The sequence below is a fragment of the Canis lupus genome, chromosome 23 (assembly GCF_048164855.1).
Source record: "Canis lupus baileyi chromosome 23, mCanLup2.hap1, whole genome shotgun sequence".
Taxonomy (NCBI): Eukaryota; Metazoa; Chordata; class Mammalia; order Carnivora; family Canidae; genus Canis; species Canis lupus.
The window spans coordinates 25,436,126-25,462,688 of NC_132860.1; the positions used below are offsets into that span (position 1 = coordinate 25,436,126).

At 37.5% G+C, this 26,563-nt stretch overlaps 1 protein-coding gene across 5 annotated transcripts in view; it reads left to right on the forward strand.

The window, feature by feature from the left end:
* NUP98 (nucleoporin 98 and 96 precursor) overlaps nucleotides 1–26,563 on the forward strand; it is a 118,387-nt gene that overhangs the window by 62,209 nt on the left and 29,615 nt on the right. For all 5 annotated transcript variants that reach the window (XM_072794398.1, XM_072794394.1, XM_072794396.1 and 2 more), the window contains exons 17-25: nucleotides 2,087–2,200; nucleotides 3,284–3,422; nucleotides 11,647–11,824; nucleotides 12,730–12,894; nucleotides 18,707–18,889; nucleotides 19,601–19,757; nucleotides 21,398–21,827; nucleotides 24,136–24,365; nucleotides 25,707–25,973. In XM_072794398.1, coding sequence (XP_072650499.1) covers nucleotides 2,087–2,200; nucleotides 3,284–3,422; nucleotides 11,647–11,824; nucleotides 12,730–12,894; nucleotides 18,707–18,889; nucleotides 19,601–19,757; nucleotides 21,398–21,827; nucleotides 24,136–24,365; nucleotides 25,707–25,973 — 1,863 coding nt within the window. The remainder of the gene's footprint in view (nucleotides 1–2,086; nucleotides 2,201–3,283; nucleotides 3,423–11,646; nucleotides 11,825–12,729; nucleotides 12,895–18,706; nucleotides 18,890–19,600; nucleotides 19,758–21,397; nucleotides 21,828–24,135; nucleotides 24,366–25,706; nucleotides 25,974–26,563) is intronic.

A 26,563-nucleotide genomic window follows, 5' to 3' on the forward strand; every position in this document is an offset into this window, starting at 1 on the left:
TTATTCATTCATTCATTCACTCATTCATTCATTCTCAAGTAATCTCTACACCCAGTGTGAGGCCCAAACTTAACCCTGAGATCAAGAGTTACATTTTCCACCACCTGAGCTGGTCAGGCACTTGGCTTGTCTTTTTCTGTGTTGACATATCTTATTTGGGTTTTCATGAATGTAATCACATTCTTTTTTTTTTTTTTTTTTTTAACCAAGATATAATGTATATGTAGTGAAGGACACAGGTCTTAAGTTTATTTCAATGAATTATGAGAGACAGAGAGAGACATAGGCAGAGGGAGAGGCAGGCTCCCTGCAGGGAGACCAATGTGGGACTCGATCCCAAGACCCTAGGATCATGCCCCCAACCAAAGGCAGTCACTCAACCACTGAGCCACCCAGATGTCCTGGTTCATTCTTTCTTATTGCTGAATAATAGTCCATTATAAATGTATGCCATACTTGGTTTATCTAATCTCTGTTAGTGAACATTTGGGTTGTTTTATAGTTACTCTTGAAGTGTCTGAAGTTTTTCTGTAATTATCTTGTTGCCTTCATATATATCTTCTGGCCACTTAGTGCCCTAAGGGAACAAATTTATATTTTCATGTTAAGAATCCAAGTATCTATATTTGTGTGTGTGTATCTACACAAATTTATTATGATACTACATCTATTTTCAAATACCCAGTCTAAATTTTTTTATTGTTCTTAGTTTTCTCATTGACCTTATTTGTCACTTTTCAATTTAAAATTCCATTGCCAGGGTGCCTGGGTGGCTTAGCTGGTTAAGCATCCAACTATTGATTTCAGATCAGGTCATGATCTCAGGGTCATAGGATTGAGCCCCGAGTTAGGTTCTGTGTTCAATGGGGAGTCTGCTTGGGATTCTGTCTCTCCCTTTGCCCTTCTTACACTCATACTTTCTTTCTTTCTCTAAAATAAATAAATCTTTAAAAAAACAAAAAAGAAAGATGAGTTTGGAGTTACAGCTTTGCCTCTATCACTGAATTACTTTGTAATCAAGGCAGGTTCTTTCCATGTTGGGTTTTGTATAGAATAAAAGAAAAATGCATTAAATAAGCCTTTCCTCAGAATACATTTTATGGAATGCCTTTCGTAATGAAGTATGTTAACGAGTGCTGTATGAAAAGAAGGTTCTGGGCAGCCCCCGTGGCTCATTGGTTTAGCGCCACCTTCAGCCCAGGGCAGGATCCTGGAGACCTGGGATCGAGTCCCACGTTGCGTTCCCTGCATGGAGCCTGCTTCTCCCTCTACCTGTGTCTGCCTTTCTCTCTCTCTCTTTGTATGTCTCTCATGAATAAATAAATAACATTTAAAAGAAAAAAAAAAGGTTCTGTGGTTAAGTTTGGATTAAGATTTGATTATTCGACTTAATTATTTTGCAAGTTCTTAGAGCCTGTGACATACAATCGTGTGTATTTCTCAAACCTAACTTGACTAGGAACCTTTCTTTAGAAAACAGTTTCAGGGATCCCTGGGTGGCGCAGCGGTTTGGCACCTGCCTTTGGCCCAGGGCGCGATCCTGGAGACCCGGGATCGAATCCCACATCGGGCTCCCTGCATGGAGCCTGCTTCTCCCTCTGCCTATGTCTCTCCCTCTCTCTCTGTGTGACTGTCATGAATAAATAAATAAAATCTTAAAAAAAAAAAAAAAAAAGAAAACAGTTTCAGGAGCACCTGGGTCGCTCAGTGGTGCCTTTGGCTCAGGTTGTGGTCCTGGAGTCCTGGGATCAAGTCCCATGTCAGGTTCCCCACAGGGAGCCTGCTTCTCCCTCTGCCTATGTCTCTGCCCCTCTCTCTGTGTCTCTCATCAATAAATAAATAAAATTAAAAAAAAAAAAAAAGAAAACTCGGTTTCTCCTAGGAATAATGTTTCTTAGAAAACCAGTTTGGAGAAATGCCTTATTTCTATATATTTCCTCTTTATTTAATTTAGTTATTGATTATTTCAGATTATTTTGACAGTTACTCTTTTTAAAAATGAAAAAGTGAAATAGATACTATGAAAATTCTTATTATGTAAGGATAATTACAATACATAGTACATTTTCTGTTTCTTTTGTCATAGGCATTGTTCTCACCAAGGTCGGTTACTATACTATTCCATCGATGGATGACCTTGCTAAAATTACCAATGAAAAAGGAGAGTGCATTGTCTCTGACTTCACTATTGGTCGTAAAGGTAAGTGTGAGCTTAGGAGTTTGTAGTGTTTAAGCCAAAGGTCTGCACCTTATTTTTGTAATTAAGTAAAAGAAGCCTTTGATAGTTGAATCCTTTTTTTTTGTTTTTTTCTGTTTGGATCCACCTTGATCTGGATAGTAGACACTTGGATTGACAAGTAACAAGATGAGACTAGGACCACATAACATTCTTTGGTAACTATTTGCAGTTTTCTACAATTAAACAAAATACTATAAATGACAAAAAAATGCTAAGAGAAAATTGAGTAGTAAGAGATGAATAATATTTAGGTTCAACTTCATATTATTATGTTCATACAGATACAGTTTTCTTGGGGAAAAAATCTCATCTTGCTATACTGTATTTTAAAAAGGGTTCTCAGGTATTGTAACTCATTCTGCAAACTTAGGTACTAAGTAAGGATTATATATGTAGCAGTAGTACAGATACTTGGAAGAGGTTTTAAAAGACTGTTTTAAGATTAAGTGCTGTAAAAAAAAAAAAAAAGATTAAGTGCTGTAGAAGTGTTAAACCTGGTAACTGTATTTGCTGTCACCCCCTGATACATACTATGGATGATATAACCCATTGATGGTAGTACTCAGTAATTTAAAATACTGATTAATGTTTAGGGGCACCTGACTGACTCAGTTTGTAGGGCATATGATTCTTTCTTTTTTGAGATTGTGAGTTCAAGCCTCATGTTAGATGTAGAGATTACTTACAAAAAGGAAATCTTCAGAGGCAGCTGGGTGGCTCAGTTGGTTAAAAGTTTGCCTCAGCTCAGGTCATGTTCCCAGGGTCCTGGGATTGAGACCTGCATTGGGCTCCCTGCTCTGTGGGGAGCCTGCTGCTTCTTCTCCCTTTGCCTGATGCTCCCCGTGCTTGTGCTTTTTCTCTGTGTCAAATAAGTAAATAAAATCTTTTTAAAAAATGAAATCTTTAAACAAATTTTTTAAATAAAATTACTGATTAATGTTTAAAGTTGCTTGCTTCTTCTGAGTATTTAGTCATTGGAGGTTTAAAAGAGGTTATTTGCCCTCTGTACAGGAAGAGTTGTTAACTATTTGCTTTGACTTACAGGTTATGGTTCAATCTATTTTGAAGGAGATGTGAATTTGACAAATCTAAATTTGGATGATATTGTGCATATTCGAAGGAAAGAAGTGATTGTCTACTTAGATGATAACCAAAAACCGCCTGTGGGTGAAGGGCTAAATAGGTATGGATTTACTTACATATTTAGAAAATAATCTAATCACAAAATTCTTTTCACATTATGTATATTTTTCTTCAACTTGCTTTTTTGATTTATGTGATGATTATTTCTCTAATTTAAATGTATAAATTATAAGTGCTACACTAGGACTTTTTGACTTCTTTTCAATAATATCAGGTCCAACTGTTATTTTCCAAAAACACATTTTAATAGTACTTTTTTCCTTATATTTGCTATGACCATTTTTAATTCTTTCCCTGTACTTTAGTTTGAGAAACTAGCTTCTGATACCTATTTGGAAAAAATAATTAATTTATGTTCACAACCTACCAAGATTGAATCATGAACAAATAAAAATTCAGAATACCCCTACAATAAGGAAATTGAATTATAATTTAAAAAATCAACCCCCCAAATCAAAAGCCTTTGACCAGATGACTTCACTGTTGAAGTCTACCAAACATTTAAAGAATTATTATCAGTTCTGAAATGCGTTCAAAAAAGAGAGCGCATTACCCTGTTTCTAAAGCTAGACGACAAAACTACGATAAAATTATAGATCAATGTCCTTGATGAATACGGACGTAAATATCTTCAAAATACATTTGAGGGCAGCCCAGGTGGCTCAGCAGTTTGGTGCCTGCCTTCGGCCCGGGGCCTGATCCTGGAGTCCCAGGATCGAGTCCCACATCGGGCTCCCTGCATGAAGCCTGCTTCTCCATCTCTGCCTGTGTCTCTGCACCTCTCTCTCTCTCTCTGTGTGTCTCTCATGAATAAATAAATAAAATCTTAAAAAAAAAAAAAAAAACATTTGATCTTTGAACCACACAGGTTTGAACTGTGGTTCACATGTGTAGATTTTTTTTATAGTACTTTAAGTATATTTTTCTTAGAATTTTCTTTTTTTCTAGCTTAACTTTACTGTAAATACAATATATAGTGCATATAACATACCAAATATGTGTTAGTTGACTTCTAGATTATCAGTAAGGTTTCGGTCAATGGTAGGCTATTAGTAGTTAAATTTTGTGGGTTTCAAAAATACACAGATTTTCAACTGTGTAGGGACTTGGTGCCCCTGACCCCGGTATTGTTCAAGGGCCAACTGTATTAGCAAAAAGATTGTAACAGTATATTGAAAGGATTATATGCCATGGCCAAGTAGGATTTATTCCAGGAACATAAGGATGGTTTAATGTATGAAAATTGATTGATGTAATACATCACATTTGCAGAATTAAGGAAGAAATCACATGATTACCTCACCTGGTGCAGAAAAAACATCTGACAAAATACAGCATCCTTTAATGATAAAGACATGCAACAAACTAGAGATAGAAGGAAACTACCTCAGAGTACCTGATTGGCTCAGTTGGTAAAGTGTACGACTCTGGATCTCAGGGTTGTTAAGTTCAAGCCCCATCCACATTTGGTGTAGAGGTTACTTAAAAATAAATCTTAAAATAATAGTGATAATTAAAAAACAAAAGGGACACTACCTCAACTTAATAGAAGCCATATTTTCTTTTTTTTTTTTTAATTTTTATTATGATAGTCACACAGAGAGAGAGAGAGAGGCAGAGACATAGGCAGAGGGAGAAGCAGGCTCCATGCACCAGGAGCCCGACGTGGGATTCGATCCCGAGTCTCCAGGATCGCGCCCCAGGCCAAAGGCAGGCGCTAAACCGCTGCACCACCCAGGGATCCCAGAAGCCATATTTTCAAAAGAATATCAGACTCAGTGGTAAAAGAATGAAAACTTTTCCTCTAAGATGAGGAATAAGATAAGGATGCCCACTATGCCACTTTTATTCAACATAATACTAAAAACACTAGTCATGGGGCAGCCCTAGTGGCATAGCAGTTTAGCGCCGCCTGCAGCCCAAGGCATGATCCTGGAGTCCCGGGATCGAGTCCCACATCAGGCTCTCTGCATGGAGCCTGCTTCTCCCTCTGCCTGTGTCTCTGCCTCTCTCTCTCTCTCTCTCTGCATCTCTATGAATAAATAAATCTTAAAAAAAAATATTTAAAAAATAAAAATAAAAAAATAAAAACACTAGTCAGAGCAATTAAGCATGGAAAATAAATAAAAGGTATTGTCTACATTGAAAAGGAAGAAGTAAAATATCTCCGTTCAGAGATAAAATGATTTGTGCAGAAAAACCTAAAGATTCCACAAAAAATTATTATAAATTCGGTAAGACAGCAGGATACAAAATAAGCACACCAAAATCAATTGAGTTTCTATATACCAACAACGAGAAATCCAAAAAGGAAGTTAAGAAAAAAATTCTATTTACAATGGCATCAGAAAGAATAAAATACTTACTAATTAACTTAACCAGGGAAGCAAAAGCTGAAAGAATTGAAAAAAGACAAATAAATGCAAAGTTATCCCATATTCATGGATTGGAAGACTTTAAATTATATTTATTTATTTAATTATTTATTTTTTAAAGATTTATTTATTAATGAGAGACACAGAGAGAGGCAGAGGCAGATGGACGGAAAAGCAGGCTCCATACAGGGAGCCTGATGCGGGACTTGATCCTGGATCCCAGGATCATGCTCTGAGCCGAAGGCAGACGCTCAACTGCTGAGCCACCCAGGCATCCCAAGACTTTAAATTATTATTAAGATGTGCATACTAACCAAAGCAATATACAGATTTAATATAATTCCTATCAAGATGCCGGCAGCATTTTTTTTACAGAAATAGAAAAATCTATCCTAAAATCCTGGAATCTCAAGAAACCTCATATACATATTCAGTAGATTTTTGACAAGGCTATCAAGACCAGTGGGGAGAGAACAATATCTTTATCAAATGATTCTGGGAAACCTTATATCCCACATACAGAATAATGAAGTTGTACTCTTATATCATAGAAAAATGAACTCAAAATGAACCAAAGACTAAACATAAGACCTAAAGCTTATAAAATTCTTAGAGTAGGGACGCCTGGGTGGCTCAGCAGTTTAGCACCTGCCTTCAGCTCAGGGCATGATCCTGGAGTCTGGGGATCAAGTCCCACGTTGGGCTCCCTGCATGGAGCCTACTTCTTCCTCTGCTTGTGTCTTTGTGTGCCTCTCTCTCTCTTTTTCTCTCTCTCTCTCTCATAAATAAAATCCTAAAAAAAAAATCTTAGAGTAAAACATAGAAGTTCCATGACATTATATCTATATTTTTAAGTGTTTTTTATATATATATATATATATATATATATATATATATATATATATATATATATAGTGTAATTTTAGTTTTGGTTATACAGTATAGTGATTAAACACTTCCATACATCACCCAGTGTTCATCACAAATACACTCCTTAATCCCCATCACCTATTTCACTCATCCACCTCCACCTCCCTTCTGGTGACTATCAGTTTGTTCTCTATAGTTAAGAGTCTGTTTCTTGGTCCCCCCCCCCCCCCTTGCTTGTTTTGTTTCTTAAATTCCACATGAGTGAAATCATACAGTACTTTTCTTTCTCCGACTGATTTTGCTTAGCAGTAGACTCTCTAGTACCATCTATATTGTTGTAGATGGCAAGATTTCATTCTTTTTTATAGCTGAGTAATGTTCCATGGCGTGTGTGTGTGTGTGCGTGCGCGCGCGTGCCACATCATCTTTATCAATTTATCAACTGATGGATACTGGAGTTATTTCCATAATTTGGGTATTGTAGATAATGCTGCTACAAATATCGGCATGCGTGTATCCCTTTGAATTAGTATTTTTGGGTAAATACTGGTAGTGTGATTTCTGAAATGTAGGATAGTTCTCTATTTTTAACTTTTTGAGGAATCTCTGTACTGTTTTCTATAGTGCTGTACCACTTTGTATTCCCACCAGCTGTGCAGGAGGTTTCCACTTTCTCCACATCCTCACCAACACCTGTTTCTTGTGTTGTTGATTTTAGCCATTCTGACAGATATGAGATGATACCTTATTATAGTTTTGATTGGCATTTCCCTGATGATCAATGATGTTGAGCGTGTCTTTTAGCCGTTTATATGTCTTCTTTGGAAAAATGTCTATTCATGCCTATTTCCTTCTGCCTATTTCCTAACTGGATTGTTTGGTTTTTTGGGTGTTTAATAAATTCTTTGTAGATTTTGGATACTAACCCTTTATCAGATGCATCTTTGCAAATATCTCCTTCCATCTCATAGGTTGGTTGCCTTTTAGTGTTATTGTTTCCTTCGTTGTTGAGAAACTTTTTATTCTGATGTAGTCCCAATAGTTTATTTTTTATTTTGTTTGCACTGTGTCTGGAGACACATCTATAAAGAAGTTGCTATGGCTGATGTCAAAGAAATTACTGCCTGTGTTCTCTTCTAGGGTTTTTATAGTTTCATTTCTCACATTTAGTTCTTTAATCCATTTTGAATTTTTGTGTATGGTATAAGAAAGTGGGCCAGCTTCATTTTTTTTATTTTTTTTAATATTTTTTATTGGTGTTCAATATAACAACATACAGAATAACCCCCAGTGCCCGTCACCCATTCACTCCCACCCCCCGCCCTCCTCCCCTTCTACCACCCCTAGTTCGTTTCCCAGAGTTAGCAGTCTTTACGTTCTGTCTCCCTTTCTGATATTTCCCACACATTTCTTCTCCCTTCCCTTCTATTCCCTTTCACTATTATTTATATTCCCCAAATGAATGAGAACATACAATGTTTGTCCTTCTCCGACTGACTTAAGCTTCATTTTTTTGCATGTGGCTGTCTAATTTTCCCAACACCATTTGTTGAAGACATTCTTTCTCCCATGTCGTTGTATTTTGACAAGGATTTCCTGGGTGAAACACTAAAAGTATAAGCAACAATAGTAAAAATGAACAAATTAGACTATATTTTTTTTAATTTTTTTTTTAATTTTTTTATTTATTTATTATAGTCACAGAGAGAGAAAGAGAGAGAGGCAGAGACATAGGCAGAGGGAGAAGCAGGCTCCATGCACCGGAAGCCCGATGTGGGATTCGATCCCGGGTCTCCAGGATTGCGCCCTGGGCCAAAGGCAGGTGCCAAACCTCTGCGCCACCCAGGGATCCCAGACTATATTAAAATACAAGACTTCTTGGGACGCAGGGTGGCTCAGCGGTTGGATGTCTGCCTTTGGCTTAGATCGTGATCCTAGGGTCATGGAATCAAGTCCCACATCGGACTCCCCGAAGGGAGCCTGCTTCTCCCTCTGCCTATGTCTCTGCCTTTCTCTCTCTCTGTGTCTCTCATGAAAAAATAAAATAAAATAAAATAAAATAAAATAAAATAAAATAAAATAAAATAAAATAAAATAAAATAAAACAAGACTTCTGTACATCTAAGAACATAGTCAACAGAATGAAAAGCCAACCTACAGAATGGGAGAAAATATTGACAAATCATATTTCTGATAAGGGTTTAATATGAAGAACTACAACTCGGCAACAACCAAAATACAAAACACTCAATTAAAAATGGGCAAAGGACTTCAATACACATTTCTCCAGACATACAGATGGCCAACAAACGTTTATGAAAAGATACTTGTGGCACCTGAGTGGCTCAGTTGGTTAAGTGGCCAGTTCGATTTTGGCTCAGGTCATGATCTCAGGGTCCTGGAGTCTGACTCTGCTCAGCAGGGAGTCTTCTTGTGGATATTTTCTCTCCCTCTGCCCTTCCCCTTGCTGGTGCTTGCTTATTCACTCTCTCTCTCTCTAAAATAATTTCTTTATGGCAGCCTAGGTGACAGTTGGTTAAGCGTCTGCCTTTAGCTCTCAGGTCATGATGCTGGGGTGCTGGGATTGAATTCTGCAATGGACTCCCTGTTCAGTAGGGAATCTGCTTCTCCCTTTTCCTCTCCATGTATGTGCTCACTCATGCATTCTCTCTCTCTCCCCCCCTCAAATAAGTAAAGAAATCTTTAAATCTTAAAAAAAGAAGGAAAAATAAGAAGGAAAGACACTCAGCATTACTAATTAGGAAATCCAAATCAGAACCACAGTGAGCTATCACACTCGTTAGAATGGTTACTAAATTTCAAAAAAGAGTAAGTTTTTGCAAGAGTGTGGAGAAATTGGAACCACTGTTTATATTTTTGGTAGGAACGTAAAATGGTGCAATTACTATGGAAAAGAGTATGGTGATTCTTCAGAAAACTAAGAATGATTCATCAATTCCAAAAGAATAAAAACCAGGAATGGATCTATATATCTCATAGATATATAGACATAGATATACTGAGTGTACAAGAGAATTGAAAACAGGATCTCAAAGAAGTGTGTATACATCCATGTACATAATAGGAGGTAGAAGCAACCAGATATCTATCCATTGACAGATGAATGGACAAACAAGATACGGTTTTATACACATACACAGCCTTAAAAAGGAAGGGAGTTCTGACCTGTTCTAAATCATAAATGAATCTTGAGTACATGCTAAGTGAAATAAGCTGGTTGTAAAAAGTCAATACTGTATGATTCCACTTACTTAAGCCCATCTGCAGAGTCAGAGTCCCAGCAACAAACAGTAGAATCCTGCTTACCAGTAGCTGGAAGTATGAGGCGTTGTTTTTTCATGGGCATAGAATTTTAGTTTTGAAATATTTAATAACTTTTGGAGACTGGTTGTACAACAGTAGGAACATATTTAACACTACTGAATGGTATTAGCTAGAAATGGTTAAGATAGTAAATTTTGTGGTATACCTTTTATCCCAATAAAAAAATGTTTTAAAAGTCACATTAAAAAAAAAGTCACATTAAACATTGTGTTTTAATTATATTAAATTCTTTTTTTTAAAGATTTTTATTTATTTATTCATGAGAGGCAGAGACATAGGCAGAGGAAGCAGGCTCCTCCCAGGGAGCCAGATGTGGGACTTGATCCCCGAACTGGGGATCACGCCTTGAGCCAAAGGCAGTCGTTCAACTGCTCAGCCATCCAGGTGTCCTAATTATACTTAATTTTTTAAAAAGTCATCTAGGGGCACCTGGCTGACTCATTTGGTGGAGCCTGTGACTCTTGATCTCAGGGTCATGAGTTCAGGTCTCACAGAGGGGGTAAAGATTACTTAATAAATAAAAGTTAGGAAAAAAGTCGTTATTATGTGCTAATCACTATACTAGGTTTGAGGCATACAAAATGAATAGATCACAGTCCTTGATCTCACATACTGCTGTTACAGTCCTCTTCACACTCATTACTTTATGGTTAACATATGGTGTTCCTGATATCTCATTCTGCAAGCATTTGTTAATATGTGGTAGTTGCGGGGTGCCTGGGGGGCTCAACAGTTGAGCATCTGCCTTTGGCTCAGGTCGTGATCCCTGAGTCCCAGGATCGAGTCCCACATCGGGCTTCCTGCATGGAGCCTGCTTTTCCCTCTGCCTCTCTCTCTGTAGATCTCTCATGAATAAATAAATAATCTTTAAAAAAAAAATCAGTGGTAGTTGCTATTATTAATGTTTTTTTTTTTTTTTTTTTTTAACAAAAATAGCACTTTAAGACCTTCATTAAGACTTAGATCTTAGGAACACCTGGGTGGCTCAGCAGTTGAGCGTCTACCTTTGGCTCAGGGCGTGATCCCAGAGTCCCTGGATTGAGTCCCACATCGGGCTTCCTGCATGGAGCCTGCTTCTACCTCTGCCTGTGTCTCTGCCTCTGTGTGTGTTCCTCATGAATAAATAAATAAAACCTTAAAAAAAAAGACTTCGATCATAGTACTGGACTATTAGCAGTGAATTTGGTCAAGGCTGTATAGTTTATTTATTTTTAAAGATTTTATTTATTCATGAGAGACACAGAGACAGAGAAAGGCAGAGACACAGGCAGAGGGGAGAAACAGGCCCCATGCAGGGAGCCCAACACGGGACTCTATCCCGGGTCTCCAGGTTCACACCCTGGGCTGAAGCTAAACCGCTGAGCCACCAGGGCTGCCCAAGGCTGTATAGTTTAAGTGTTAATTAAAATTTAATTGGAAATCATTGATATGCTGTGGTAGTTTAAAATAAATGGAGTTTGACTCTTAAACCAGATACTGAATTGATGGTGCAGGTAATGCCTTGCTTTAAGCTTATCCACTCTACCCTGGGAGGCAAGACTCAAGGTTATGGAACACCTGCAGAATAATTCCAAAGTAACATAGGTACCTTTATTTGTTTTTGATAGAGGTGCTACTTGGCTTTCTGATCTTAAATATGGAATATTTTATGCTTCATGTGGTTGTACATTACAGGAAGGCTGAAGTTACACTGGATGGAGTTTGGCCAACAGATAAAACATCTCGTTGTTTAATAAAGAGCCCAGATCGACTTGCTGATATCAACTATGAGGGCAGATTGGAAGCAGTTTCAAGGAAACAGGGAGCTCAATTCAAAGAGTACCGTCCTGAAACGGGTTCTTGGGTGTTTAAGGTATAATAGTCACTTAGTTCTTATAAAGAGTGACAAAATGTGTTAGAAGAGATCCTCTCTTAAATTCTTTTTATTTTTACAAATTAGGAAAGAGATGAAGAGATGCATCATGAATTTCTCCAAGTTGCACATCTTAGTTAAACCCTAGCACAATAAGGAGCTATTAAAAACTTTATGCTCACACATCTCTGCCTCTTTCTGTGAGCATTTAGATATACTTCTAAGGAATGTTTTTTAGTGTGTGGCATCATTAGAGACATGAGGCAGAATTTTTGTCTCTTGATATCAAGTCTTCCTAGAGTTGATTTACAGCTTTCTGGTGAGGAAGCTGTTGACTTCCTCCCTCCCTTAATTTTTTTAACCTCATGATTTCTTTCTCTTTTAAGCCAGTTGGATTATTTAACTAGTTGAAGGCCTGACACAAGTCTGTAGCAAACGACTAGGCAGTATATCAATGTGCATTTGCGGCACATCGATGCATTGTGCACTAAAAAAGTAATGGCTTTTTTAGATTTGGTTTTCTGTATTAATAAGTTAGTGTTTATATACGAGCAACTAGTACTTTTACTAAACATCTAAGTCTAAGGACAGGTATGTGTGATAGATAACATTTCATTATGCCTTAAATATTTTGATAGCTCTCTTGTATTTTCTTAAAGCTAATTCTGCATGATTGCAAGGACAGTACTATGGAAGCTCTGAAGAATATAAGTGTTAAAATTGATTTTGTTGGATTCTGGGGCACACCTGGCTGGTTGAGTCGGTAGAGTGTGTCTCTTGATCTCAGGGTTATGAGTTTGAGTTGCGAGTTTGAGTTCGATCTTGGGGTTGTGAGTTGGATGGAGAGATTACTTAAAAATAAAATCTTGAAAAAAGTAATTTTGTTGGATTTTTCTTTTCCTTAGGTCTCTCATTTTTCCAAGTATGGCCTTCAGGATTCTGATGAAGAGGAGGAGGAACGACCGTCTAAAACTAGTACAAAGAAGTTGAAGACTGCTCCTTTGCCTCCTGCAGGCCAGGCCACCCCATTCCAGATGGCTCTTAATGGCAAGCCAGCACCTCCACCCCAGGTAGAGACAGGACAGTGAATTTGAATGGAATCCATGATACAGAAGTTGAAACCAAGTCATTCAGCTAGTACAAAGCTGTTTATGACCCCTGGAACTTTGAAGAGTACAAATGTATTGGCAATCACGTTGAGACAAGTACAAGGGAGGGCATGAGGTGGTTCTGGCATCTGTTTTTAAATTGAGAGATTTAAAGAATTCTCATACTGTGTGGATCATTCCTTCTACAGATTGTCATTCTTAAACACCTCCCTCTCTTTCATTTGGACTTGCTGAATTCTCTGCTTAGTTATCAACTTAAGGTAGCATTTTGCTTGTGTGGGTTGATACAAAGTAAATCCTAATTTCCTTGACTACCCGATGTGCAGTTTAATCTTGTTCTTTACCTCCGTGGTTTTTTAAAAGTTCGATTAGCTTTCTGCAAGGGTTTTTTAACTCCATTTTTCTCAAATTGTTTGCTTATATACTTCAGGTAACCTCTTGATATTTGTATTTTAACAATACATAATCTTTCTGAAAATAGGTCAGGTTTTAGAATATAAATGAATTATTTGGCGTGGGGAGGGAAGGGCTGCATTGTTTATTGCAATTACTTGTGTCATACTCTTTCAGTATTGTTAAGCCAGTATAAACCTTTTGTCCATGCAGGGAAAGGGTTGTAATTTAAATATCAAGTAGTTTCTTTACCAATTCATAAAGAGTTTTACTTTTCTTTGGATGTTGTTTATATTCAATCAAGTTACAAAAAATTTTTTTCTTTGCTGCCATACTCCCTCAAAGAGGAGAACTTAATACAGAATTTCTTTGTAAAGCATCCTCTACCTCTCAGCTGCTAAAAGCAGGACCTTTGGAATTTTTTGTGCTATAATTCTTATGGCTGCTGAAATGTGCGTTTTTTATGATTTATTAAATAATTTCTTGGGAGGCATTTTCTGGAGATTGTTGTGTATGTATGTTCATATTTGCGCGTATAAGGTGAGGGGAGGGTATGATAAAAGTGGGGAGTGGAAAATACATTGGCTTCTATGTTCATAATCTTTGTAGCATAAAGTCCCTAAGAAATCTCTTCTGACCTAAAGAAATGCTGTAAATGGACTTGGTTTTCCAGTTTTCCACGTTCATTTTTTTCCTGAATCATGCCTTGTATAATCCCTTTCTCTCCAAAGTGTTTTTTTGATCTTTCATTATATGTATTTCTCAAGATAAGTCAGATAGCTTTATTTCTGCTAATAAAATAATTCTAAGATCCTAAAGATGCAGCTGTGAAAGAAAAGCTTTATCTGTGGATAGAGCAAATTTATGTCATGTGTCTTGACAACCAGTGATTTTTTTTTTAGGCTGTTTAATTTCCAGAATACAAACAGTAAGAGTTAACTGTACATTTCTGTGATGACACGTCAGTAGGTGAGGACTCTTTAATAAGAGCACCAAAAAATTTCAGAAGAACCAGGTTATAGGAAAAAGAGACGTGGTAAGGATGCAAACGGGCAATGAGAATACAGCAAGTGGGATCTTTTTCAGATATCCCCTTTGAAGAAGTGGGTGGTCTTTGGATGGAGAAAGCAGAAATGGGAGAAACAGATAGAGTTGTTTAGGTATTAGGCTAACATATTAGAATAGTAAAGAAGGACTCTTCCTTTATATTACCCAGAGACCTAAGTGAGACAGGTAGAAAATGTTAGTAGTTGCATAGCTTTCATTAGCACCAAAGATCTACATTTTATTTAGCATGAGGAAAGTACTTGAGCCATCTGAATGAACCAGGAACAGAGAGCAGAGAGCACAGTCTTTTCATCTTAGTGTCAAGATGACTGTCTTCACAATGTCACCCCTGGGGAGCTTGATTTCAGGGACATTGTGTTCCCTCAGTCCGCTCTAGCTTTTTTTTTTTTTTCCCCTTCTCCTGTGCACAATCTCAAGTTCTCAGAGTTGAGAGTAGAGGGTTTTTTAGGTATTAGGAAGATCTATATTTTTGTTTAATGGTCACTTTATCCCACTCCCTTTTATGTAATATCCCTATTCCCCTCTTTGTAGTTTGTTCTTAATTTTGATTTGCTCCTAAAGAGGTAAATCTACGCAGCCAGAAAACATTGAGGTAACTAAATCTTCACATAATCTTTTTTTTTTTTAAGATTTTATTCATTTATTCATGAGACACAGAGAGAGAGAGAGAGAGAGAGGGGCAGAGACACAGGCAGAGGGAGAAGCAGGCTCCATGCAGGGAGCCCAATGTGGGACTCGATCCGGGGTCTCCAGGATCACGTCCTGGTCTGAAGGCGGCGCTAAACCGCTGAGCCACCCGGGCTGCCCCACATAATCTCTTCTATGCCTTTGAAGTTAGAGAAAATGTTGATAGAAAGACTTTCATCACACAAATGATTCAGGGCAGTTGCAGAAACATTTGATAGAACATTTCCAAAATGCTGATCTGAGATCCAGTTTTCAGTTGACTGCGTCACTACTTTGGTGACCTTTAATTCCATATTTATGGCATGGGGTTCAGGGAGAATTATATTTTAAATGCTTTCCCCCAGGTGATTGAAATATGTGGTCAGGCTTTAGAACCATTTGTTGAAAGACCTCAAATGGCATTTAGGCAGAGAGACATATTCGCTTTTTACTTTCACATTTTACTGCACTGTATCTTGTGTTCAGTATGATCAGGACAGAATAGTTGACTTGCTTCAGAAACTCACTATTGCTTACTTGATGAGTACATTAAAATGAATTAGAAATTTGTTTAGAGGGAAGAAGTGATTAGGATTTAGAAGAATTTCTAAATTTCTAAAATAGATACTAGAAGCCTTTTTGTTTTAGATATTAATGTTGCACTGTCCTACACTTCTTGTTGTAATATCCCTGAATATATGTTTAGAAATATACACACTTTGGTGGCCCTTGAAACCCTGACATGAAATTCCTCCTGAGAACACTGTAATGTTGATAGGGTTGATTTTCCAGCCAAATGAATATGAAACATTTTTTGCAGTTAGGAAACCAGTTATTTTGGTAGCAGGCAACAGTAATAGTTATACTAGATAAAACTGAGGGGAAGGACAGTATGAATTATTTAAATATCTGTTTGACCATGGATTGGTTTTTCACCCTTTTTTGAATAAAGGATGTCATGATTTACTTTACCTACTTGAATTACTTTATGTTCTAGATTAAGAGGTGCTTTATTTTCAGGGTTTGGCAGCTTTGTATGAGGAATATTCTCTTGAGGTGGAAAGTGAAGGTTCCTAAAATCATTGAAGGTTTTCTTTTTTTTTTTTTTTTAAGATTTTATTTATTCATGAGAGACACAGAGAGAGAGGCAGAGACATAGACAGAGGGAGAATCAGGCTCCATGCAGGGAGCTCGATGTGGGACTCAATCCTGGGACTCCAGGATCACACGCTGAGCCGAATGCAGATGCTTAACTGCTGAGCCACCCAGGTGTCCCTCATGGAAGGTTTCATTCATGAAACTTCACTCTCCATATATCTAAAGAGACGGTCATTTTACAGATAGTACCTTTGTATGTAGGAATTGTAATATACTGTGCTGGTATTTAGACATAAGTAAGATCAACTTTCAGAGATTATAATATATGAAAGAGATATTCTGTTTGTCTGCTTTTCCCAGTATTTTATTTGCTCTTTTCCATAGATTTCCTAAGGGCTTCCTTTAAAAACAAAACCAAAAAAAAACAACTTCCTTGATCCCTTTTGAGCCATCTTTCTATTATTATTATTATTAGTCTATTTTTCTTTTCAGGACTGGCTTTGAAGAAGCACCTGATCTCCCAAGATTTCTCTGAAAATAAGTACACAGACATCTTTTGGGGGAGTTTATTGCAATTGCTTAGATATACTTTAACAAATTCACTAATGGGGGTCCTAGGAGCTTACTAGTTCCTCATAGTTTCATAGTTTCCCCCTTATCCAGTTATTACATGATACCTCATAGCTTCAAAATCTATGCATGAGGGTGGAGCAAATAAAACCTTGATACTTCTTAAAAATACTCTGGGTCCCTTAGGTCTCTAAGTCGTTTAAGGCAAAATGGGTAGATTTCATCAAATTGTTCTAAGTGAACATCTCTTGCTGCTGTTATTTCTTTGTTGAGTAGTATAAGTTGAAACCATCCTCCCCTTTTTTCCTTTCCTCCCACCCATCTTCACTCCTTGTTCTTTCATATTATCAATTGCTTTTGCTACTGTGTGCCAGGGATCACACTAGGCAGTAGAATTGATGAAGAGAATATCCGATGAATGTTGACTTTAACAATATGCTTGATAATAGATACAGAGAATAAAAGTAGGCTATAATCTGTTTCCAAGCCTTGACAATGTGGTGGGACAAATAAATACTGCATATGTGAGAAATCATAATATATCATGATAAATTATTAAAAACAGTTTAGACGGGGTATTATAGGAGCCCAACAGACAGAGAGTATCCTCACTGATAGGCTGACACAGAGGATGTGAAGTAGTTTAATAACTTTTCCTAAAAGTGAATTGGTTAAAAACTAACTTGTGAAGGAAGCTTTGGAGTTAGAGTGTTCCCACAGTTCTTGTAAGTAAAATAGGAACATTGTGACCAAGTCTACTTTTTTATTTTTTTAAAGTTGAAAAAGTTACATTAATGGCTATTTCTTTGTCCACAGTAACCATGAAATTATTTTTTTAAACTACCTGTTAACATAATAGCATCAATTTGAAGGTCTCTGTGAAATAGGCCACTTATGAAGATAAGCCTCAAACTTTGGAATATTAATAATCTACAGATGATACCATGATAAAAATAATTAGTAAAACTTTTTGATTTTGAGAATGTTTCATAAATTGGTTTAGCCACTTGATACCATTTTATCAGATGTACTATGCAAGTTTAGGATATACTTAATGAATTTGTGCTGAACCAGTTATTTTACAGTGTCCTACAGATTGATGAGTTATTACCTTTCCAGATCATAAACTGTTAGTCATGAGTATATCTTGAAAACTGCTTAATAAATGTAAATCTAATTCTAAGCACTTGAACAAAAGGATTATTCCAAGATTCTATTGTTCCTAGGGGCACCTGGCTGGCTCAGTCAGTAAAGCATGGGACTCTTGATCTTAGGATCAGCAGTTCAAGCCCCCACCTTAGGCATAGAGCTTATTTTAAAAAACAAAACGAAAAAGAAAAACACCAAACAGTTCCTAATATTACTTTGTTTTTCCTTTTGGGAAAATAAACATTGTATCTTATATGGTACTACATATATAGAGCCCAGCTGACTTTTAGGATTCGGTTACCCAAAAAGTAAACTCCAGGCCCCAAATTATGTTCACTGGAAATTTATTTCTAATTGTTTTCATTTTAAAAATGCCAAGTTGTTGGAGACCTTTTAATCTCTTTTCCCAAAGGCTTCTGGCTACAAGGCAGTGTAAGGGCAGGGTTATCCTGTGTATATCAGAAAATTATATTTGCTAGCTAAATCAGGTAAGGCATAATCTTTGTCTAAAGACCACTATTTAAAAAAATAATAATAATAATAAAGACCACTATTTGCTCAGTATGGGGCTTCGGATCCAGACACCAGACCTGCATATATTACAAAAGGGTGATTTCAGGAATCTGTATTTGGACTCCCAAGTACATATAGAGGGGATTTAGGATAATTATTGTTGAAGCCTTTTTAGCAAACATGCTATCTTGCATTGTCGCAGGATCAGCAGAATCTAGTCCTGCTATATCATGTTCTGAATGAACTAAATGTGGTCTAAAAGCTGTCTGTCTGGTGTAATTTAATGCTGCTTCCCTGATCTTTCTGCTGTCTACAGAGCCAGAGCCCAGAGGTGGAGCAGTTAGGGAGGGTTGTGGAGCTGGACAGTGACATGGTAGATATCACCCAGGAGCCAGTTTTGGATTCCATGTTAGAAGAGAGCGTGCCTGAGGATCAGGAGCCCGTGTCTGCCTCAACACACATTGCGTCTTCACTGGGAATTAATCCACATGTCTTACAGGTGAAGTCCTAACCCACCCTTCCTACAACAGGAAGCCAAACTGCTCTTTACCTCCCGTGCATAACCTTGGGCTGCTTCTTTAATTATTGACTGAAGAGCATTGACTGGTCATTGGAATGAGAAAAAAAAAACAAGAATATGGACCATGTTTGGGCCTCATTTTTCCATTCTGGGAGGGAAGGGGAACGTTATATTGAAATTCAGAAGACCTGGATTCCAACCTCGGTTTTGTAACTATTACCATGTGACTTTAGACAAGTCCTTTAACATCTGTGAGCACTGATTTTTCTCTATAAAATATACTTTGTTTCCTCCCTAGGGTGGTTTTGAGGCTCTAGAAAGTGCTCCATAAAAGTTTTCTTAATAAGCTGGTAGATACTGGTTTCTTTAAACTCTATCTCAACTTCCCCCTACCTGTGCCTTTTGGCATGCTATAAGTTTAGCCTTTGTCTTATATTTGAAGTTAATCATTCAGCAAACAGATGGGCAATTGCTGTGTGCCAGGCTTTGGCAAGACTCTAGATACAAAAAGTATTCTATAATTTCTACCCTTCAGGTACATACAGTATAACAGAGTCAGCCACACAAATATACTAGCTCTGGACAGAGCCTGTAGGAAGAGCAGTTTATTGATTATTGGAAACTGCATTTTTCTTTTTTGGCCTTTGGATTTCAGGGAACACATTCATTCTATAGATATTGCCTTTTTAGATCATGAAAGCATCATTGCTTGCTGATGAAGAAGATGTAGATATGGTTCTGGATCAACGCTTCAGTCACCTTCCTTCTAAAGCAGATACTTCTCAAGAAATCTGTTCTCCCAGACTCCCCATTTCAGCATCCCACTCATCAAAATCCCGTTCTTTAGGTACTGTAAATGATGCTATTTTACAAGAAAGCTGTAAAGTCCTGCTTTTCACCTGTCTTCTAAGTTGAGTCAGCTTCTCTAGCGAATATCCCCCTAAAGACATATGATAATAAGGATGTCAAGAGGAGATGTATTCTTAGAAATTTGTTAGGTGGGCCAGTTTTGGGTTTCTTTTTTTTTTTTTTTTTTTTAAGATTTTATTTATTCATGGGGGTGGGGGGGGGCAGACACGCAGGCAGAGGGAGAAGCAGGCTCCATGCAGGGAGCATGATGTGGGCCTCAATCCTGGGTCCCCAGGACCATGCCCTTGGCCAAAGGTGGTGCTAAACCGCTGAGCCACCCAGGCTGCCCAGTGGGCCAGTTTTTAAAAGCCATAATCAGCTTTATTGGTGTAGATGAAGAAGTTTTGTGGAACACAAAGCATTTGTGTTTTGTTTGGGTTATGTCTTTATTTGCCTATGAATGTGGATTAGGTAGTAAGCTCAGATTTCCTCATTTTTATCATATTTTAGAGGAATAAGCAAATTGTCCTGCACTGTACTCTTTTTGGGCAATCCTCATGCTATCCTTATTTTATTGCCTTCTGGGGGCAAATGTTGCTTCTTAAAATGCACAGTAACTTGTCAGATTTCTACCTTTTCCTAAATCTCCCTAAATTCCTAGGGAAGTAATATTTGACTTTAAAGCTTTCCCTTCTCGTGGGCTTCTAACTATGTGGAACTGAGGATAGAGGGACTTAAGTACATTTGGATTGGGGGTTTAAGGGATTTAAGTACATTTGGATTGGTTCCTTAAGCCAAGGAAACTACCAGGAAGAGATTTGTCTATGTTGTCTGAAAAACTGTTTAGTTTTCAATTCTTTCAAGTGTTAATTTCCATTTTAAAAATATTGTAACTAATAAACTACCAGTTAAACATTCATTACAACCTTTTCCATAATGGGCACTACATGAAAATCTTATACTTCAATAACTAACTCATTGCTTTAGACAGGATTAGAAAACAGGCAGTAGTAATAAGAACTGTCCTCCAAAACGTGTAAGATGTCTCGGTGGGTTTTTCTTTCATTGAGTCTAGCATTGAGTATTAGAGTGGTAGCAGTTTGAATTTAGATCTTATTAAACTTTTTCTGTTGACTAAGAAATGGTTACATTTGACATTCTAACAAGGGTATGAACATTGGTGTTAGACTTCCCTGGGCTTCTGTCAGTGCTGCCACTTAATAGCTTTGTGGATTTGGACTAAACACTATTCTGAGCCCAATTTTTCCACCTATTAAATGAGGATAATATTGGTGTCCGTCTGAAGTTATTGAAAGGTGAAATGAAACAGTATATACAAATGGCCTACACAGAGTCACAGATAAGAGCTAAATAATTTTTTAAAATAGTAGTAGTAAAAAAACAAAATAGTAGTAGTAGTGTTTTTGATGTCAATAATTGTTGTTGGGCTCGTTGTCACTAAAATTCCTGCCTTGATTTCTTGGTTGAAAGAGCATTACACACACTGACTTGCTGCTTGTCACCAATATCTGATTTAGTTGGTTTGATAAAGCTGTGATTTCATCCTCACTGATTATTGCTGTTCGAGAAGCAATAGAGACTGTATTTTCTAATAGTCTTTTTTTCCCCCTGTTTCAGTTGGTGGGTTACTACAATCAAAGTTCACTAGTGGATCTTTTCTTTCACCAAGTGCCTCTGTACAAGAATGTCGTACTCCCAGAGCAGCATCTTTGATGAATATCCCATCCACGTCCCCTTGGTCTGTCCCTCCACCCCTGACCTCTGTGTTTACAGTGCCCAGCCCAGCCCCTGAAATTCAATTGAAAACCGTGGGTACACGCAGACAACCAGGCCTAGTTCCTCTTGAAAAGTCTGTTACCTATGGCAAGGGGAAACTCTTGATGGACATGGCCCTATTTATGGGACGCTCATTTCGAGTTGGTTGGGGACCCAATTGGACTCTTGCTAATAGTGGAGAACAGCTGAGTGGCTCACATGAACTGGAAAATCATCAGATTGCTGATTCTATGGAATATGGATTCCTGCCTAATCCAGTAGCTGTTAAATCGTGAGTCACATTTTCCTTATGCTTTTTAAGAAAGGCAACTTAGTTGGTAAGACAAAAACATTTCATTATGAAGTGACCCAAGGTCAAGGCTCTGCTTTGGTGATCTTTCTAGAAATGTTCTTAGTACAGTTTTAGATAGCAGAAGATCTTTGTATAACTAAAAACTAAACTGACAAAACATGAGAGACACCTAACTCTGGGAAATGAACAAGTGGAAGGGGGAGGTGGGCGGGGGGTTAGGGTGACTGGGTAATGGGCACTGAGGGGGCACTTGGCGGGATGAGCACTGGGTGTTATGCTATATGTTGGCAAATTGAACTCCAATAAAAAACATAAAAAAAATTAACTGAAACTGATTAATAAGATGATTCCATTGTACCATCAGGGTATGAAGAGTATATAATACTTCCTTAATGGTTAAACTTTAGTTGAAAATGTAACAGACCCAAAGCTGATACTGCAGCATTCCTTGTTTTTTTTTTTCATCCTTTTTATTGTAAGTCTTTTTTTTTCTTTTTTTTTAAATATATATATATAAGGTATCTTCTTAATTAGGCACAATTCCTATATCTTGGATCTGATAAGGTGAATGTATAAACTGTATAATCTGTACATAAGTATTTGGAAATAAGATGACATCTAATAGGGGCTCCTGGCTGGCTCAGTTGGTAGAGCATACAAACTCTTGATCTCGGCTTTCTGAGTTCAAGCCCCCCCCCCCCCCACACACATTTGGTGTAGAGCTTACTTTAAAAAAAAAAAAAAAAAGATGATCATCTGATAACTGTATTATGTTATATATTACTACATAATCCTTATCATTAACATGTGTGTTTATAGTTCTATATACTTTGTCTATGTGTATGAGTGTGCATGTATATGGATCTATATATATCATGCCTATTATGTATAGTTTCTGGTAGTAATTAGGCAGTATGCATACAGTTTTGTGCAAAATATATAACATTTTCATATTTACTTTTTATAATAAATTGTGCTGTCCTTTTTTTTAAGATTTTATTTAAAAAAAAGATTTTATTTATTTATTCATGTGAGACACAGAGAGAGAGAGAGGCAGAGACATAGGCAGAAGGATAAGCAGGCTTCATGCAGGAAGCCCGATGTGGGACTCGACCCCGGGACTCCGGGATCATGCCCTGAGTCAAAGTTAGACTCCCAACTGCTGAGCCACCCAGGCATCCCAAATTGTGCTTTGTTACAGATTAAATGACTGTGATTACCTATTCTTAATTTTTAAAGTTGACTTTGAAGAAACACAGAACAACAGTATCTCTTGAACCTCACAGTCAGGAATGTTGATTCTAAACCTAGGTTATGCATGATGTCATGATATTTTATAGGTTTTTAAGTTTGTTTTCTTTTTAAGATTTTATTTATTTGAGAGAGAGAGAGCACAAGCGAGGAGTTGGTGGTGAGAGGGGCAGAGGGAGAGGGAGAAGCAGACTCCCTGCTGAGCAGGAAGCCAACGCAGGGCTCGATCCTGACTCCAGCCCCAAGATCATGACTCCAGCCTAAGGCAGACACCTAACTGAGCCACCCAGGTGCTCCAATGTCATGATATTTTGAAAATTGTTAATATCAATCTTAGATCAGAGCCAGATTGATTATATGTTCATCTTAATTTAGAATCAGTTCTACAGTGTGTGTGTGTGTGTGTGTGTGTGTGTATATATATATATATAAGCTTAGCCTCACAACTTTTGATACCTCATGAAGTATAACTTGAGAAATCAGTATCCCACAATGCCCTTTGGTCCTTGGATTTCATAATATCTAGATACATACTGAAACCAGTTCCAAGTGGAACTCTTTTTTTTTTTTTTAGATTTTATTTATTTATTCATGATAGACAGAGAGAGAGAGAGAGAGAGAGAGAGAGAGAGAGGCAGAGACACAGGCAGAGGGAGAAGCAGACTCCATGCAGGGAGCCTGACGTGGGACTCCATCCTGGGTCTCCAGGGTCACACCCTGGACTGAAGGCGGCGCTAAACCGCTGAGCCACTCGGGCTGCCCCAAGTGGAACTATATTGATTTCCATTCTTGTTATGACCTGACCTAAAGAATAAATTTAAGCCTTTGGATTCTGAATGCATGGGCCAGACAATTTGTTTACTTAGTATATGGCAAATAAGTTCATTATAGTTTGACATTACAAAATACAATTTCTGTAAAATCATTGGGACGTGTTTTGCATTCTCTTTGTAATCATAAAAAGATATAAAGATTTATAGGAAAATTCTAAAATCTGTTTTATCTTTATTTTCTGTCTTGTCATTTGTTCTTATAGCCTAACTGAGTCTCCATTCAAAGTTCATTTGGAAAAACTCAGTTTGAGACAAAAGAAGCCAGATGAAGACATACAATTATATCAGATACCTCTGGAGCTCAAATTAAAACATAGTACCGTCCATGTGGATGAACTGTGTCCTCTCATTGTCCCTAATCCAGGAGTTGCTGTCATTCATGACTATGCAAATTGGGTTAAGAAAGCATCAGGAGATTTTTTGGAAGCACAAAGTAAGTTGGACTGTTCTAACCTTTGGTGTTTCAGGAACTAGAGTAGGAGCATGTGTTCATAGGAGGACAAATTTCCTTATGCAAATGTAGTCAGCGGATGCCCAAGCTCCCACTTGTTTATAGTTGAGTTGGAATGAGCAAAATCTCAAGGAAGAAGAAATGATGATAACCTTTTTACAATTATTCTTATGGCTTTTAACATGCAAGTCCTTGTTCACAGGAACTATTGCCAGATTCCTTGGATTTTTGAAGTTGCATTCCTTCCTCCACCCAGAGAACATAGGAAGAAAAAGCCATTCCTTCTTGCTTTTCTACATCCTACCCATTCTTCTATGTCCATCTTAAGTACCACTTGTTCTTCCCAACAGTTTTAGCAGTCATAACTTGCCTTCCTAACCTCCCTATTACCTTTCTATAACTATTGTGACCATGGTTTTCTAAACCATACTTTGAAAAAGATTTTCCTAATTTGGGAACTTACTATTTCAAATAGTAGAAAATCATACTTAATTAGATGTTTCATAACATTTCAACATTATTGAAGAATGGTGACTATTTTAGACTGTTTCCATACCACACATTTTGGGAATTGTTTATATTCATTTCTTTGTGTTTGCTTTAGTTATCTTCTTTTCAAACATGTGAGTCATCTTACCATTGTATATTTGTATTTGGCTTAGTGGTAAACAATTCTTCCGTTTTGTTGTCCTTCCTGAGGAGCAACAGTAGTTAAGAATATAGAGGTGGACTCAGATTACTTGGGTTCAAAGCTTGGCTCTGCTGCATGTTGCCTATAACTTTAAGCAAGTCACATAATGCTCTGTACTTTAGTTTCCTCATCTATAACATAAAGATGGTAACTACTGTATAGTTACATGGTGTAGTTTAGAGTTGGCTTTACTCTTAAGTGCTTTAAACTGTCACTCAGGCTCACTATATGCTAGGCTATACCTGCTGCAGGAGAGAAGACTCCCCGACAAGTTTTTAGAGCACTTCATGTTTTTATAAAGCATTTTGTAAACAGAATTTAATCAAATTAGAGGACTTTTCTCTGTCATTTGAGATTATATTAGCCATAATTCAGATAGAAGAATCTGTTTAAAGGAACATAGAGTTAGATTTGTTATAGAAGTATCACAGGAACATAGAGTGAACAAGCAGTTATACTACACACTGGAACTTGTAAGACACAGCAGAGTGAGCTGGAGACAAATTTAGGGAAATTAACTTGAGTGGTTTGAGGTATTTATTAATTTATGTATTTTAATGCCACAATTATAGTGATGTCCTCTGTACGTACTTTGACTTCATATCAGTACTGTTTTCCTGTCCCTTCTTTAGTTGTGAAGCACTGGAGCCTAACATGGACATTATGTGAAGCCTTATGGGGCCACCTGAAGGAGCCTGACAGCCAGCTGGATGAGCCCAGTGAATACATTCAGATTCTGGAGCGAAGAAGAACTTTCTCTCGCTGGTTATCCCATACTGCCGCACCTCTAATAGAGGAGGAAGTCTCCTTAACCCGAAAAGACAAGCCTGTGGAGGCTGTCTTCAGCTACCTCACGGGCAAGAGGATCAGTGAGGCCTGTTCTCTGGCCCAGCAGTCAGGTATGGTCCTTCTGTACACCTTTATCTACATCCTACTCCCTAGTGGTCCCTGCCCCTTAATTATAGATTTGTCTTTGTCTTCTAACCTGAATTAAGTAATTATAAACTTCCCAGGAAGCTTGCTGATTCTCCAGAATAGGGACTGGTTTCTAGTTTTCTTTCTAGTACTTTAAACATTAAGTTTACTTAGTTAAAATTATTTCAGTTTTGTATGTTACCTATACATTTGTAGTAAAACTAGAAAATGCAGATAAGCAAAAAGCAATAAACCCAAATCACCTAAGTCCTTTAGCATTTACTATATACATTTCAATGTACAGCTTGTACTTGGACTGTTTACTTTGGAATATATAAGGTATATTAAAATTCGTGTAGGTGGGGGTTCGGACACCAGGGTGGCTCAGTGGTTGAGCATCTGCCTTTAGCTCAGATCATGATCCTCTGGTCCTGGGATCGAGTCTTCCCTCAGGGAGCCTGCTTCTCCCTCTGCCTATGCTCTGCCTCTCTCTGTTGTCTCTCGTGAATAAATAAAATCTTTAAAAAAAAATTGTGCACACAAAGTAAATGCACGCAAAGTAAATATGCATGTA